This window comes from Cupressus sempervirens, chromosome 9 (genome assembly GCF_028749045.1).
Source record: "Cupressus sempervirens isolate cs-2001-9-10 chromosome 9, ASM2874904v1, whole genome shotgun sequence".
Classification (NCBI taxonomy): Eukaryota; Viridiplantae; Streptophyta; class Pinopsida; order Cupressales; family Cupressaceae; genus Cupressus; species Cupressus sempervirens.
In genome coordinates, this window is record NC_143126.1 from 731,801,419 (window position 1) to 731,818,761 (window position 17,343).

The following is a 17,343-nucleotide window of genomic DNA, read 5'->3' on the forward strand; positions in this document are numbered from 1 at the left end:
GAATGGGTAGTGCTAATGCCTGTATTTTGCATTAGAGACTACGAAGGGTTTTTGCGCATTATGATTGAAACATATGACAGGTTCTCTAGAAGCAGTACATTTGAATATCTTGGTTGCAAGTTAATAGTATCATTCAAACCGGTGGATTTTACACGGGTATTTGGCATACCCGGTCATGCACAGGGAGGGAGAAAAATAGAAAGCAAGCCGAAAAAGTTAAGCCGTGAGGTGAAGATGAAGTTGATACAGCTTGTGTGCGGAGGCCTGTCGCAGGTAGAACAGAAGGCTCTTTCAGACACATCCAAAGGCAGAGGACTAAAGAAATCTAATATCCAGGAGGGGCATTGGTGTTGTTTGATGGACATAGTTAAGAGCCGTCTCACAGGTTCGAGCTGTGCTTCAAATATCTCTTTTCCCCAAATAGCCATGATGAACGAAATCTTACACGGCAAAGTTTATGATTGGGCAGCACTATTGGCTGAGTGGATGTCAGAGTTTATGACATTACAGCACAAAACGTTCTATATGCCACATTATGCTATTGGTTTGTTTTTGGATGCGACGACGCAGATGATCCCGAATGATGCATTGGAGGCAAAACCGGGACCACTCGCGCTTGGCGAACCACCTATAATGCAGTGGAAGCACTTGGATATTCTCGACACCAAAACAATAGGGCAGAAGCGACCAAGGCCGGATGGTGGCGACACAGATAGTGGCCGAGAGGAAACATCTTCAGAGGAGAACGAGTCTGAGGGGGAAGAGGAAGATGACGAAGAGGTAGGAGTAATCACGGCTACACCCTAGAGATTTCCACGGCCTGTGCTTTCGACTACGACACACTTGGTTCCGGTGGGTATACACGGTATCCCAGGGTTTGGACAGATCAGACAGCCGATAGTGATGACACCAGTCTCAGTTACGAGGCATCCCACCGTAGAGACACGAGCTGTAGCAGAGTCACATCCAGCACCGACGGAGATAGTAGCCCTGGTGGCATCGATGGAACCGGCTCGTGAGACTCTACCAGATACAGGAGAGACTTTTGTACCTGACAGGGAGATGGAGATAGACACGGAGACAGGGGTGTTGGAGGTACCCGTAGGTGAGGAGTTGGGGGCATCAAGTGTCCTACTGGATGTAGCAGGATCTGATGCGGTGGTTGTAGAAGACACGGCACTGTTGGCATCACCTGAGCAGGACAGCGAGAGAGAGGATTAGACACAAAGGGTGAGTGCTTTTCTGAGTACAAAGTTCCACTGAACTCCAGCACCTCGAGTGACATACTTGCCGACACCCACGCGGGAAGCAGTTTGGGAGAACCCACTACAGGAGGTTGTGCAGGCATAGAATGAGGGAGTAACGCGTAGCTCTATTGAGCGCATGGCGGATGAAGTAGAGAAGGTTATGGGTACACAACAGAAACACCCACTAGTGCAGGAGGCAACAAGGACAGAGGCAATTTTTCTTGATGATGCCGCAGCTCTAGCATCTCGGGCTCGCCAGGTTATAGATTCGGCAAAGATGCAGGCGTTGGAGTCAGTAGGGAAGGAGCTGGAGGGAGTCATATCCTTCATGAGGATGGGATTCCCAGCTGCCTTTACTGTTTGTTTTCAGGAGAGGGGATGGCCCAATGTGGAAACCACAGAGATGCGACAGGATTGGTCCATGACAAGGGAACCTGTGAGGGAGGGCTGGATTGAGATACTGATTTAGGAGATCGCAAGGTTACATAGGGAGATATATTACACCCTTCGGAGGAGTCAGGAAGACCAGCTAACAGCTGAGAGAGCTCGGGAGGAGTTAGCTACCAGGTTTGCTTCAGAGAAGGCAGCCTGGGAATCGGAGAGGGTGGCCTAGCAATCCGAGATGACAGCCCTGTTAGCAGCAAAAGAACAGTTAGTAGTAGCAAATGAACAGTTGACGACATAAAAAGAAAAGATGGCATCAAAAAAGGAGAGGGAATTGGGAGAGGTCGGAGAGATGATGCAGTCAGCCCTAGAGCTCAAGTTGGAAGCAGAAGCTGAGCTGAAGATTAGGAAAGAACAGGTCTACAAGCTAAGGGCAGAGGTGAACGAGTTGCGGACGCGGACAACCACTACGCCAGGGATGCATCCCTCTGTCTAGTATTTATGCATTGATGTATTTCGTTAGAAAATTTTGTTAATGAATTTTGTTGTATTGTCGTCCGGAGACGACCTTTCTTTTTGGGGGGGATGATGTTGTCGGTAAAATGTATAGTGTAGCTGACGGGTAGAGTAGTATCCGAACGGGCGCGTGACGCTTGAGTCACCCCTTCGGAAAGGTATATGTACATGTCCGAGATGGACTTTGGAATCATCATTGTAAATCAGAGATCATTGTAGTCATTGTAATGAGCAAGTGCATACATGAATAAAGTACCTGTTTTGAATTGAATCGTGTTATACTTGTGTTGAACTTCTTACCCTATGCGGTAAACACTTTCCATACCTTTGTGTTAGGAATATTTCTCTTACAAATGTTTTATCAATGCTTTCATATTGTGTCATGTTATTATTTGCTTTTTTTCTTCCACTATAATTGTTTCTTCTGACATTAGGTGTGCTGATTGTATTCACAAATCCATTGAATGTACAAAATCTAGGTTTATGTCCCAAATTAATGCAAATAAGACATTTAACAATTGAGTTTCCATACCTTGGTTTCAACTGATTTACTCACAATCTGCAATGTCTGGCTATTGAGTTTCAATAAAGTGAGGAGACTTCCAAGGGACTATTTTTGATTTGGCCATATCCAAGTTTGACAATATCAGCACCTAGCACTGAGAGCGCTGACACTAGTTCACAAGGACAAGGACAAGAAGCACAAGTGAATAACAGAAAGAGGAAAAAGAAAAAGAGAAGGGAGAAGAGAAAGAGAAAGAACAGGAACAGGAAAAGAAAGAGATAGTGGATGTGCAGGAGACCATAATTGAGCAAAGTCATGCACCAGATTAGAGGACTGGGGCTACAACACATAAATCTGAAGAAATCAGCGAGGAAACATAGATCATAGTGTTGAGACACCTCCTAAGGCAACTGTTAAGACTTCAGGTAGTACTTCAAAATCACCTTTTGGAGCATTAATTTCAAGTTTGCTAGAAGATGTTACAAATATGTTTGTTGGAAACATGGACATTCAAAAGTATATTCAGTTATGGACTTTTTCTATTCGAAAGATAGCAGAGGAATCAGGCAAATGAGAAAGAATGCACAAAGAGTGCTTGAATTAAATGTTGAAAGATTGCAAAGTACCTTACCTGTACCGATACAACTAATTGAGAAAAAGATTGAGAAGAGGGCAGAGAAGATAATAGAAAAATTTGACAACCATTTCTCTGTACTTGAAGAAGCAGCAAACACCAAAGTACAGATAAAGCATGATGCTAAATTATTCAGCATAGTATGTGAAAATATAAGGAATTACAAGACAGTTTTTGATGTTTGCATAAAAGAATTGAGAAGATGTACTTCTGAGGTGTAGGACTTGTATTTGAAATGTGCTTTAGCATATAAATATACTCAGAATATTTCTAAGGCCATTAGAGAAATGGAGAATGAATTGGGAAAGATGGGTGAAAGATGGGTGAAGAGTTGAAGAAACCAGATGTAAAGGTCATGACATTTGAGCAATGAGCAAGTAAAACTCTTGACGAGTTAAGCTTGATTGAGGATGACAAAGAAAGAATCTTGAAAAGATTCTCCTTGCTGACAGAGCTCCTGATATTAAAGATTGATGTAGTGGAGAAACAACTGGTTACCTTATTGGAAGCAAAGGAGTCCTATGACAAATTTGCTTCTTTAGATCTTAATGCAGTAGAGGTAGCAACTTATGCCTTATGCGGAGTCACCAGCATAGCAAATGCAGTAAGGAGTTCTTGGGATACTGATTTTGCAAATCTGAAGAAGAACTTTTCAGATTGCATGAATGTATTGGCAAACAAATCAGCTTGAGGATAGATAAGATATGATAAGATAAGATAATAATATTAATGTCCAACAAAAGACCACCAAAAGGTCTATGGGACTGAAAGATTACAACAGGAACACCAAACGGTGTCCAAGAAAAGCTTATAACAAAAACAAAGATGAAGAAGAGAGATAGAAAGAGGCGTAGGGAGAGGCCAAGACAAAGACTGCGAATGGATAGGAGCTCCGATCTGTCTCTATGAGCTTGTAGAGGAGTGCCGCTGATGTAAGGATCCCGTATGGGGTCTGACAAACCTAGAATGACCAAAAGAACTGGTAGATTAGACGGCCTTTTCACACCACGTAAAGGAGATAAGGGTGTGAAAAAAGCAGTAATGAGCTGAGTAGATGTATGCCAGTGAGGAATTAGTGACTGTAAAGTACTATCACGGAGTAGGGTGGCCTCCTGAAGATAGAGGGGAGACACCGCTGGTCATAATAAACAAAGAAATTTGAAAGAGAAAAACAATCCCGGAACAGACAGTAAAATCTCCCTCTGATCTCGTAATAGATAGGGCAATGAAAAATAAAGCGAGTCTCCATCTCGACCTTAGCTAAGCTACATAGCTTACAGATCCACTCTCCACTATCAATATGATGGTCGGTCTAAGCCAGAAGACGGTGAGAACCAACTTTGAAGGACCCAAGGGAGATATGTAGGGCATAAGGCCACCGTCGAGAAAGATAACTAGGATGAACAATAATCCCATCACAAATCTCCAAAAAGTGCTCCGCATAGAAGGTCATCCTTGGATGTAAGCCACCAGTCGAGTTAGTCTAGGTAGTGATAATGTACAGTTTGTAAATATCTAGTCTAACATGCTCATTTAACACCTATCATGAGGGGAGGAGATGAGCAAGAGCATTCAATGAGAATTGGTAAGGAGGAATGCGGTCAATATCAATCCCAATCGATCTCAGCAGAGAAGATGCCTGTACATACCATCAACGAGCATGAGAACAAGTATCAGAACTCGTAGTAGTAACAAAAGAACAATATGCCAAGTAGGAGTATTTATCACGTTCACCAACCAAGTCTGCAAAGCTATGCAAACGATGAAGGAACCAAATCAGATCAAATATGGCCGCAAGACTAAAGGGATGAGCACCAAACTCAGCAAGAATGATATTATGAGGAGTGAACCTATGGCATGTAATGATGTGTCTTAAGAACAGAGTTTGAACCCGTTCGATTGAAGCTCAATCAAAACTAAGGAGAGACGGACCCCAAACCACAAAGCCATAAAGAACCGTTGACCGAACAAGGGAGTCCAAGAGGGATAACTTGGACGAGGTATCCTGAAAGTGGTGTCTGAAACACTGTTTCTTGAGGATAGCAAGAGAACCCATACCCTTATTAACCCTGGACTCTATCGCCAGTCTCATACTGAAGCATGGTCCAGAAAACTTCGCCTCCAGATACATAAAGAGGAAGTGATCTCAATCTCCTTTCCCTGAAAAAAGAAGTGAAGATGAGAAGTCTTTAAACAATAAAAGATCATAACTCGAGTCTTACCCAGAGTAACCACAAGCTGTCGCTTATCACAAAAGGAAGCCAAACCATCAAGAAGCCTCTGTAAACTCACTAGAGAAGAAGCAAGAAGAACCACATCATCTGCAAAAAGAAGAATGGAGATCAAAACTTGGTGTAAGTAACAATTGTCACCAGGGAGCGATGACTTCAAAAGGAAGTCCTCAAACTCATCAATATATAAACCAAACAAAGTAGGGGAGAGAGGACAATCCTGCTTGATCCTAATGATGCTATGGATCAGAACTGAGAATCCCTCTGGGGTCTTGAATCTACTTACCACAGTCCCGTATAATCTCACAATAGCTGTAACATCTTGGAAATCCCAATCACCCGAAGCCTCTCAAAAAGAGCCACCCTAGGAACATAATCAAAAGCCTTGTGAAAATCAACGAAGCAGCAGTAAACTTTTGCCGATCTATGTCTAGCATCCTCAATAATAGGTCGTAAAGTGAAAACATGATCCATGGTTTGATAGTCAGCCTGGAAACCAGCCTGTCCTCTAGCTCTACACCCTTTCCTATCAAGCTTGCTAGATAACATAGCATTGAGAGTAAACATGTGCCCAATCATAATGGTTCTGTAATTCTCAGGTTCAGAGATAGGACCGATCTTGTGAATAGGGTAAATTAGATGCCTAGACCAAGAGGTCGGGAACCTAGTGCATACCACTCTATTGAATAGTATAGAGATATAGGGGCCCTGAACCAAGTCACCAAACTTGAAGAGTTCAGCCTGGAACTCCTCTTCATCCACTGCTTTGCTACATCTCATGTATCTGATGGCCTCGTAAATGAAAGAAGGGGTGAACAAGTGGTAGAAAGGAGGTGGGATGGGGTGGATAGAAGGCTGCCCAGGAATGTCATAAAGAACTATGGTGTGAGAGGTAAGGGAGTGAAAGTCAAGGATGGAGGACAGGGGGAACAACAGGGAAAAAGGTGCACTAGAAAAGCTGGGGGAAATAGGGTTGAGGCTTAGAAGAAAAAGGTATCAAAATTTTTACTTGTATATAGATTTTGACTCACCTTTGCTATTGATGTCAAAGGGGGAGATGTGATGGGTAAGAAAGATTTTAAGTATTATGCATAGTAAAGATTGTAAAGGGAGATATAAGTTAGAGCATAGTCTAAGGGGGAGTATAGTATTTATGTAGAAGATGGTATACTAATACACATGATCCATATTTTCAAATTTTCACAAGGTCACAAATTTTGCAAATTTTAAATTTTTTTACTTAGCCAAATCTTCCCACATTTTGCCATTAATGCCAAAGGGGAAGATTGTTGGCAATTTGGCTGATGTAAAGTATTAGGGTTGTCAATTATGGCAACAAATAATCTACTTTTAGATGACATAACTTTTGGTGAAGTCTGAATACATAATACTTAGAATATGATGAAGGGATACTGTGAATAGGAAGATGCTTTTGTTTGGCGAGCTTTGTTGGAAGCACATGAGGATACACACACTTGAAGGAAGGAAGTATAGACAGTGTATGAAACGTGTGCAAAAATGCTGAAAGAGATTAAGCAAGCACATGAGGATACACACACTTGAAGGAAGGTAGTATAGACAGTTTATGGAACGTGTGCAAAAGTGCTGAAAGAGATTAAGTTTTGTATGAGGTATAACAGATTTATTAGTAACAGGTTAACAAGACAGAACAGAGAAAAAGGCAATATAATGAGTTTTTAGTTAAGGAACTATTTTGGTTTACCAAAATAATTGCTTAACAAGTTTGGGAGGACATCCTAGATGTTAATTCACACGTGGCAAAACTTTATTTGAAGATTTGGTAAAGTGCAAGGCAGCACAAGGCTGACTTATGAAGAGTTTTGGTTTAAAGGCAAGGAATTTTTTTATGTAAAGTATGACATTGTATTGTAATGATATGATGTTTATTTTGACACTCTATGATTGATAAAGATGCGTATTTGATGTCAGAACACAGCAGAGTAGTTGTATGTGCAATTTTGAAGAACTACAAAGACTGATTAGATATAGAAGATATCAACATGGTAAAAGGTTTTTGTATACATCTCATGGATAAGCTTTGTGCATTTGTATATGCATGTTTGAACAGTGGGCTCATCTTGCACTTTGTAGGGTAACAACTAATCCTAATAGGGTCAAGGCTTCTAACAAGGCCTAGTCCTCTAACAAGGACATATACGCTATATGGATATAATAGATTCCTAACTGGGTAAATAATCTTTACAAGATACTTTTGATTAGTGGATCATTTTGTAGGTACCACCCCCATCGGGTTTTCCCTTGGCTAGTGTTTCTCTAGTTAATAAATAGTGGTGTTAGAAGTTTTATTGTGTTATGCTAATGTTTACTTTTTAGTTTGATTATGTATACAAGTTTAAAGATTGTTAATAATATTCATAGTTGGGCAAAAATTTGTGGAACACTGATTCATCCCCCCTCTCAGCATTCCCAATTGCTAAAAAGTTCACCTTTCAAAATAGTGTACTTCTCAAGTTCTTTGCGCTTAAGCTTTGAATCATCAAGTTCTGATTTCACCTTGGCAAGCTGAGAGTTTAATTTAGTAATCTCATCTTTTACACCTGCTTCTGGTTTGTTCTCATCTGATACCTTGATCAACTTTAGCGATGTGACTTCAAGTTCATGCTTGAGGGTTTGATTCTTCTTCAATTTGGTCACCAAATCTGAATCCTTCATTTGATCAACTAGCTCTTTCCTTTTAGCCCTTGATGTATCAATCTGATCTTTCAACTTCTTGATATAATCTTGTGCATCCTTAAGCTTGATGTTCAATCTTTCCTTTTCATCATTAGTTTGATCTAATTCCTCAAATGCAGCTTAATAGTTCTTTTGCAAATTTGCTAAATCCATTATGATCTCCCTCAAGTTGTTAGACTTCCTCTGAGTAACTGAGCTTTGATAACAATTGGTAATTTGTTAGAAAGAGAGAATAATGAGAGGGGGGTGGGGTGGTTGTGAATTAGTATCCCAACAATTTTTGCCCAACTTTGGATTTCAATAATTAACCATAGACATGCATAAACAAATAGGCTGAATAACAATAAACAACATGCTACAAAGAAACTCATAACACCATATTTTGTTAACTGGGGAAATCTCGACCGAGCAAAAACTCCGGTGGGGATGGTACCCACAAAATGGTGCACTAATTGAAAATACCTTGTAAGGGGTTTTGACCCTGTTAGGAGTCTATTACATACATTTAGTGCATCTGTCCTTGTTAGAGGCCTCAACCCTGTTAGCAAATCCTATAGAGTGTGATCCTGCCTAATGGAATCTGTCATATTACAAAAGGAGTTCACTGCTTATACAACAATAGACAATTTTTGTAACCAATTCAAGTGATTTAGATACTGTACCAAAACTGACTACTGATATCTTCAATATCTGATTAGCCCTTGTGTATTCCTCGCATCTGATCATGCGCATATAATCTCTGATCTGCTCTGACCATCAAAACATACATATTCCAGTATCAACAAAGCTCGCATAACATAACCATACCATAGCATAATTATATGTTACTTCGCATATCAAAAAGATTTCCTTATATACCTTTTTGCTTAACTCTGTCTAGTCGGCCTGAATAACAAAATGTGCAAAATGTTTAAATTGTTTTATCACAATCTGCTAAGTGAGGGTAAATGTCTAGGACGTCGTCCCTACATTACTAAGTTTTTGAATTTTCAAGACAATTAAATTCTTTAGACTAATTTTCCGTTCCTTACCATCAATTTTGGTTCTATGATAATGGGCTGTCTTCATGTTATTTACCCAAAACTCATACCAACTGACAGTATAATATTAGCAAACACAAACATATGATTTACACTCACTATTCTACCATATTCCGAAATTGTGGCCTTTTGTCTGCTTCAGTGATGCTCGTTGACTTAAACTGTGCGACTGCTGACAGTTTTCCCGGTTTGTACTTAGACAATTTCTTCATCGCAACATACCAAAACTTTATCCTTATCATTAGTGACCTTAACTGATTATAGTGTTGCCATTAATGACAATATCTAACCATTCACATTAGCCAACTTGCCAACAGAGATGTCATCTGGTAGCGGTCCTTTTATCCAAAGTTTTTTGTATATTAGTATCACTGTAATGAGGGTAGTCCGTTATCTAGTCACCGGTTCTACACAAAGGGAAGTGTGTGGTTCTACGAGCTTGAGTTTCTGTAACATTATCCCTATGAGGGTCTGATTTTGGATTGCCAACCATGCAAATGCTCACATATTGAGCAAAACATTTGAGCCTAGCATAAGTCTTTGAGAGAAGTATAGTAACATCTCCTATTCTATATCTTATAGCCAATTTTGATAGTGTATTACGAAGATTTAGTGGCACACCATAACAGTTCATCATCACTATTTGCCAATAATGATTTTCCTCGTGAGAGTTCCCTCCTTATATATCACGTGTCTGCTCAGGGAGCAATTCAAAGTCTTTTCAAGAACCCTCAATTATCCTATTTCTATTAGATATGGTTATATAATTGCTCTCTTTTTGAATTTCTCTGTTCGCACACCTTATGGAAATTTCAAATTTCAAATTTCAAATTTATAAATTCAAGAGAGCTTGACATGTGTTCCATAGAGCTTGGAGTGTATGCATACCATCCAGTTAAATATTTGTCGCATTAAACTTGCATGATTTCTGGTAATTCTATGTTTTCATTTTATTTGCCTTTTATTTATAACTGTTCCAACTGTACCCATATGAGGTCTTGAAAAATAGCCGTATCCATGCCCATGCCCATCCATGCAAGCTTGATTAAATTCCTGACCCAAAGACATTTCAGATCAATCTTAGGCTTTGTTAGATATATTGTTGAAATCATATGGTTCAAATTTTAGAAAATTGGAATATCAAGTTGAAGTCTCAGTTGACAGAGGAAATGATGGCATTGATAGATAATTTCAGCTTATTTCATATACATGGAATCAGTTCTCGTGTGCTTTGATGTTTGCTTGTGCATAATGACCCATTAACAGAATCTTTCATGTTTCTTGCTGACATCTTTTAAAGAGATGCTCTGTCTCTCAAGCTCATATATAAGATCTGGTGGGTATTTGATTTAAGACTTCCTTATACAGTTAATTGAACAATTTTGCACTTGTGTGAAACTTGAGAAAAAGCCTGTAGTTGTTTGTTGTCAAGAGAAGGGAGCAATTTCTATCAAATGACAAAAATATTAGCAGATTGCTAAAGGCTTATGCAAATTTAAGTCCGTATATTGGAATTTTGCTCGTCATTTCTTTTGGTTATAGGAGAAAGATTATCTCCGGTATTGCTGCCTAATGAATTTGAACGATAAAGATTGATATAATGGGGCTGAGGATTTCAAGGAGTAAATGATTGTGCCTGCAGTTGCAGTACTAATGGGAATGATGAATTCCAAATTGTGATGATCTTATAATGAGACAGTTTGCATCTGTTCGCTTATATTTAAACTTTATAATCTCTGGTAGACAGCTTCATAAAATTAAGCGCAGGTGGAACCTTTTTTATTTGATTAAAACAATAACTAACAAAGTTACAAAACGTAAATATATTAATGTTGAATAAGGAAAATGCTTGCTTAGATGTCTTGTACATTTTTATTTCAAACTCTTATTCGACAGAACTATAATTTATTGAAATCTAGTGTAGCAGAGGCTAGATTTGGCAATTATTTTATCATGTGCTGATAAAATGTTTTCAATGCATATTTGATTACAAAAGAAAATAAATTTGTGAAAGTATCTTACTATGTAATAGGTGGAAATTGCGCAAAGGAGTGATGAACTTGGGTACTTTTCAAATGAGACACATCCTCAATATGGTATTAGGAAGGTATGGGATTGAATGCATATATATTTCTAGTTTTCAGTATTGCAGGCTTGACGATACAGGGTAATGAATGAATCAATAATAGTGATTGGATTAATCCTCTCTCTTGTTAGACAGAGGTATTTAAATCAAAGAATAGGGAACTCGGTGAATTATTCCAATCTGGTTTTGGTATCCATCATGCTGGGATGCTGCGTGCAGACAGGAATCTTACAGAACGTCTATTTTCTGAAGGACTGCTAAAGGTATGCTCATTCCTATCACTTGTGGGATGTTAAAAGTAAGTATTTTTATGCTGTTAAGGTTTTCTATAGAGTAATATTATTAAGTACTCAAAAGAAAATTATGTAGGTTCTTCCTTAAGATGAGTAAAGGATAGGAGGTGAAATTTCTTGCAGGTCCTTGTGTGTACGGCAACTTTAGCATGGGGTGTCAATCTGCCAGCTCATACAGTTGTCATAAAGGTGAGTTGTAATTGATTGTTTGTTTCACAACAGCACATAGAAGTGCTGAGAAGACTTGTCCATAGCTGATAACCAAAAAGGCTATTTGTCTTCTTGTTTAAAGTTATGGGGTTTTAGAGAACAAATTGGATGTTAAAATTGTTAGACATGCCGTTAAAACTGTAAAACTTTTGTTGCTTGACTCAGAAGTTTGGCCAATATATCTGTATGTTAAACAATATAGAAGATAATCAACAAAGATAGGACATAAGAAACTTAGAGAACCAGAAAACACAGATTACCATGAACAATATTCTTTTCAGCTGTTTTCAGTTTTTGAAATTCTTTGCTAGATGAATATGGAATTGCAATTTTCTGGTTGAAAATGATTTATTGAGGTGATTATTTTAGAAGTCATTTAACTTATCCTTCTTTGGAAGTTTGGTGCAAGATATATCTGCTAATAGCTTTTTGGGAATAATACCATGCAAGGAGGATATTATTTCCCATTGTTTAGTGATTGAATTTTGTGTGCTCATGTACTAGAACGTGTGGATAAAGACGACAAAAGTTCCTTTGAGATAAAATAAGTGCTTTTGGTGGAATTTTACGTCAGAATAATAGTCCTATGTAATAAAACATTATTACAGGAATATATATTTTTAAATACAAGTTTTGTTATATTTAACCAAATATTACAAGTAATGCTGAATTCTATGTATGCCCTTTATGTTGCAACAGGGAACACAATTGTATGATCCAAAGGCCGGAGGATGGCGAGAGCTTGATATACTTGACGTTATGCAGGTGGAGACTTAAAACATTTTAAGAATTGTCATCATATTTGGAGTATTTATGTAAAAAACACTTAACAAAGAAAATTTTACTTGTTGGTTTCTTCTTTTTTCTATCCACTAGATCTTTGGTCGTGCTGGACGACCACAATTTGATAAAAGTGGCGAAGGGATCATCATCACTTCACATGATAAATTAGCTCGTTATTTGCGATTACTTACAAATCAGTTGCCAATCGAGAGTCAGGTAATTTGTATGTTTATGGATTTTGTCCAGTATGGATGAATCTTTCTCTTTTCAAGTAGAATGCTTGTGGATATGGTTTATATCGAGGGATTATTTTGTTTTATGTAGAATGTTTGGGGAACTGGTCCATTACAGAGGGATTTATCTATTATTGGCTAGATAAATAACATGCTGTTAATGCTATTTATGTGTGGTTAGTTGGAGGATTCTGTTTTGTGGAAAGCTTTTCTATGGTGTTTACCTGTTATTTATTTTGATTCTTGGATTTTAGTGTTGTTGAAAATAATGTTATTAGATTCATATCTATCTATCTATCTATCTATTAATTAAATCTCATGTAATAAAGCATATACCATGCAATAGTATTTTTTTTAAACAAAGAAAGGGGTAAAATGCTTTGACCTAGACCTATGAACCAGTGAGGCCACAAATGGGGGACCTCATCCCCAAAGAGCTTTGAACCTTGATGGCAAGAACAACACAACTTAACCATCACAACATGCCACTATTGACTATAGACCATTCAATAGTTGACAATCAAGGAAATTTGGGTTTATATTATTTGTGATTGGTTGCTTTGAATATGTGTGACTAAAACTTCTTAGGGTTATTTTTCCACTTCTTCTCCTATATTAATGGAGGTTCTCTCTCATCTTAGAGGATGTGAATGTAGAGATTCATAGTGAATTATGTCACTTGCACATGAGGTACTATTGGCCACATGGAAGTAGTAGAGGGGTGTTCCCAATTTCAATCTATTAGTGTATCAATAAAATGATGCTTTATGGGCTTTTAAACCTGAAATGGTTATTCGTATGCATATCTTGTATAATTTGTAGTTTATACTTGTATGGTTCTCATATTTTATATTTTCTTTTTTGTTTATAATGATTAGTGTCCTAAGTTCTTTATTATAAGAAGTGTCCTTAGTTATAAGAAAAAATAAAGTTTATATTTTCTGGATTATTTGTTGATTTCTTTGTTCTGTTCAATGGTTGAAAATTTGAAATATCCTTGTGCTGAAATTCAATGCCCTTTTTGATGTGATCAGCTTATCAGTTCCTTGAAGGACAATTTGAATGCAGAAATAGCTCTTGGCACGGTGACAAATGTACGAGAGGCTTGTGCATGGCTTGGATATACATACTTTTTCATCAGAATGAGAGCTAATCCTCTTGCATATGGGATTGTATGGGAAGAGGTATGCTTCCAAGGTTGATTTACTTGTTTTGTTGTTAGAAATGCAATGTAAGGTCCGTTTTGTTATCTTCATTCTCCGGACGTTATATATCACGATTGATTTTTTGAGGAGTCAAATTTGTTAATCACTGATATATGGAAAATATGGGATTTTGGGAAGCTGTGCACAACCTTTTGTTCATGTAATTGAAAAAGTCATGTTAAGAATAATAGTAGATATTGAGCTACATACAAAATTCTGAAGTGCATTGCTTTCCTAGCACATTTTGAATATTTGCTAAAATATGGGTTTTACAATAAGCTATTACAGATATTGCCTTATTGACAGGATTCTTGGAATATGGGGACCAGTGCTATTACTCTTCTTTGGCATGTACATCTTGACACTCCTATGTATGAGATGAAGATCTTAAAAGGGTATCTCTGAAAAGTGAAAGTAAATATTAGAATTTTTTGTTGTACTGGATAATATCGTTAAGTCAATAAGGTAACGTCAGCAAGATATCTGAAAGTAGGGTTCGTCAATTACCGACTGATAAATTTGTGACCTAGTAAATGTAACCAGGCGGAACTCCTTGTTTTTGTTATTGACACTGGCTGATTGGAAGCTATATTTTTTTGATGAAATTGAATCTGTGCCTTGAGACTTGAGAGGGAACACGGATGTCATAAGAGGTTATTAGATTAAAGATCTCAAGCTAATTGAATTTGACAACTGCAACTGGGGATTAATCATATAGTTGTGGTATAGCTTCAGCACAAACTTGCATGGTGACATGGGTGCTGTTTTTGTTTCTATCCTGAATGAAAGAAGTTACATTATGCAATTGTTAGTAGAAGCTTTATGATTTGTGAAGTTGCATTAAGCTGTGGCTTGCCATTATAAAGGCATCTCTATTGGCGGTAGCTAAAAGCTTCAAAATAATACTAAGAAATTAATATATGAGGAATTGGGACCTAGAAGGAACATGAAGAGCATGCAAAAACTGTAGCATGCCTTAGAAGATCCTATCTGAATATAACTATAACATTTCATTCTTCTGCATATTGAACCACATTAACGAAATTCTTTGTAGTAAAAAATTATGAAACCAAATAAGATCTATATTTTCTCGAAGTTAAGAAGAGAGTTGGATTTAACAAAAAACATAGAAAACAAGGAAAAAGAGGAAAAGAAAAACCTGCTGTTTTAAAAAATTTTAGTTATCTTATTAGCATAAAGATATATAGAGCTGATAAAAATGCGAGTTTAGCCCATGAATTGTGGAACATAGTTATTCATCATGCCAAACTTCACATCTCTGTACATCGCACCATGCATACTGCATGTTGCATAAATGATAACTAGATATTTGAACCCCAGAAACATAAATCTTGTGCAGAAAAAAATGGAAAACAAGGATCCAGAATTTTTCATATATTGAAAAATTAAAAAAAGAAAGGATTTTCAAAAGAACATAGAAAAAAGTAAGATACATTAAAGTTTGAAGGTATTTTATTAGCGTAGAGATATAGAGAAAATGAAAACTAGAGCTTAGTCGATGAATTGTAGAGCCTAGGTCACATGAATGGGAAAATTGGATTCCTCAATCTTTATAGGTGATTGGCGAGCATGCCTAGATGAGCTACCTACCTGACGAGAATCTTAGATAGATGGCATATATAATTAAGCTGTTTCAGATACTTGTGATTTTTTTTCAGCTTAAAAGGTGATGTTTTTCAATATGGAATTTGATTGAATGTTAAAGGAGTGGATCACGAAGAACTTTCAAATAGGTTTACTTGTATTTAAATATTTGATTTATGTCCCAATTGCTATAAATGATCAAACTAGATTAGTATGCACATTGGTGCATAAATTGGAAATGCAATGCATGAAAAAATACAAGACATGTGATATAAGTTGATGCTATGAAGCATTTTATGCACCCTCATGGTAAGATGGAATTTGTGGAAATACATATCTATGAACCTTTTTATGATATGAGACATTTCATGAAACCGGTTTTATCAAGGCATATTATTATGAACTTGATTATGGATAAGCAAGGGAAGCTAACCACCCTATGGTTGGGATTTCTAGGTAGAATTCCAAGGGAATGTAAAGTTTTGTGGAAATATCAGAATTGGGGTCTAAGTCACAGTTGGAACGTTTTGTGGATAGAACATACAAGTGTCTGTGCGCACTCCCATCTTACGTTTTGCATGAGGATGTGCAATTCAATGGTTTAAGAGACTGGGATGCAAATAATGTGGTATCATGACCTTGATGGTCTTGATTGGACTTGTAATACATTGATGAAATGTGAATGCTTAACCATATTAAGATGAAAGACCTGTAAGACTTATATTTCTATTGGAATATTATTGTGATAAGATGGGCGTGAAGGCCCAGGTCACATAAATGGAAACATGGACCCACTAACCCTTTTAGGTGATATATTAGATGGTATGTACGAATGATTTAATTACTTGAGATCAAGTTATGCTAGTTAAATAATTGCAAGTCTTTGAATGATTATCTTTGCTCTTGAATATAGAACATTGAAAATTCTCTTACACAAGCTATTGGTATGAGAAATGAACTAAAAATGTCGTAAGTGTCTACTTGAGTGAGACAGGAATATGAAATAGAATATCCTAAATTCAAAGTGATGCTATGGCATGGTGAAGGGAGCACATGTATGGTAAAGTAAACATAGGTATGTATGTGTTTCGCTTTTGATTTTTATGGTATCATGTAAGCATTTTCCTAAAAGCATTGAGATAAGAGAATGATAGACCTTGATTTTGATTCAAATTGGAATGAGATGAATTCATGATGCTATATATCTATCTTGTATCTTAAATATTCTTTTAGTATTTAAAATTGCAAAGTTCATTGAGGACGTTGAAACATGAGGGGGTATTGTTACATCCCAATTTTTGACTCAATTTCAAATGTTCCTTTATAGCCGTTGAGGCATCATGCGAAGTGTGATTGGTTAAATTAGTTATTCGTTATGGTATCATGTGAAAATGAAGTGGTGGTTATTCGTTATGATTTCATAGGAAAATAGAATATTGGTAAATCCTTATGACTATATATGAATTGGAAATGGATTGCTAATATCATCATAAGCTATGATAAGTTAGACTTTTTAAAATGATGAGCAGTATGTTGTTACCATGATAAATTTTCACTTGCAAGAACGTGATGAAGGGGGAGAAGCATTAAGAGAGAAGGAATTGGGAACGAGGGCACCACCTATCATTGGGCAAATAGGTATGAGTCCTGGACCAC

At 37.3% G+C, this 17,343-nt stretch overlaps 1 protein-coding gene across 1 annotated transcript in view; it reads left to right on the top strand.

Annotated features, from left to right (window-relative positions):
- LOC149540794 (U5 small nuclear ribonucleoprotein helicase) overlaps positions 1–17,343 on the top strand; it is a 316,081-nt gene that overhangs the window by 145,391 nt on the left and 153,347 nt on the right. Inside the window, exons 17-22 of the mRNA XM_089801877.1 lie at positions 11,305–11,379; positions 11,490–11,621; positions 11,775–11,840; positions 12,561–12,626; positions 12,738–12,860; positions 13,912–14,061. Of these exons, the coding sequence (XP_089658003.1) occupies positions 11,305–11,379; positions 11,490–11,621; positions 11,775–11,840; positions 12,561–12,626; positions 12,738–12,860; positions 13,912–14,061 (612 nt within the window). The remainder of the gene's footprint in view (positions 1–11,304; positions 11,380–11,489; positions 11,622–11,774; positions 11,841–12,560; positions 12,627–12,737; positions 12,861–13,911; positions 14,062–17,343) is intronic.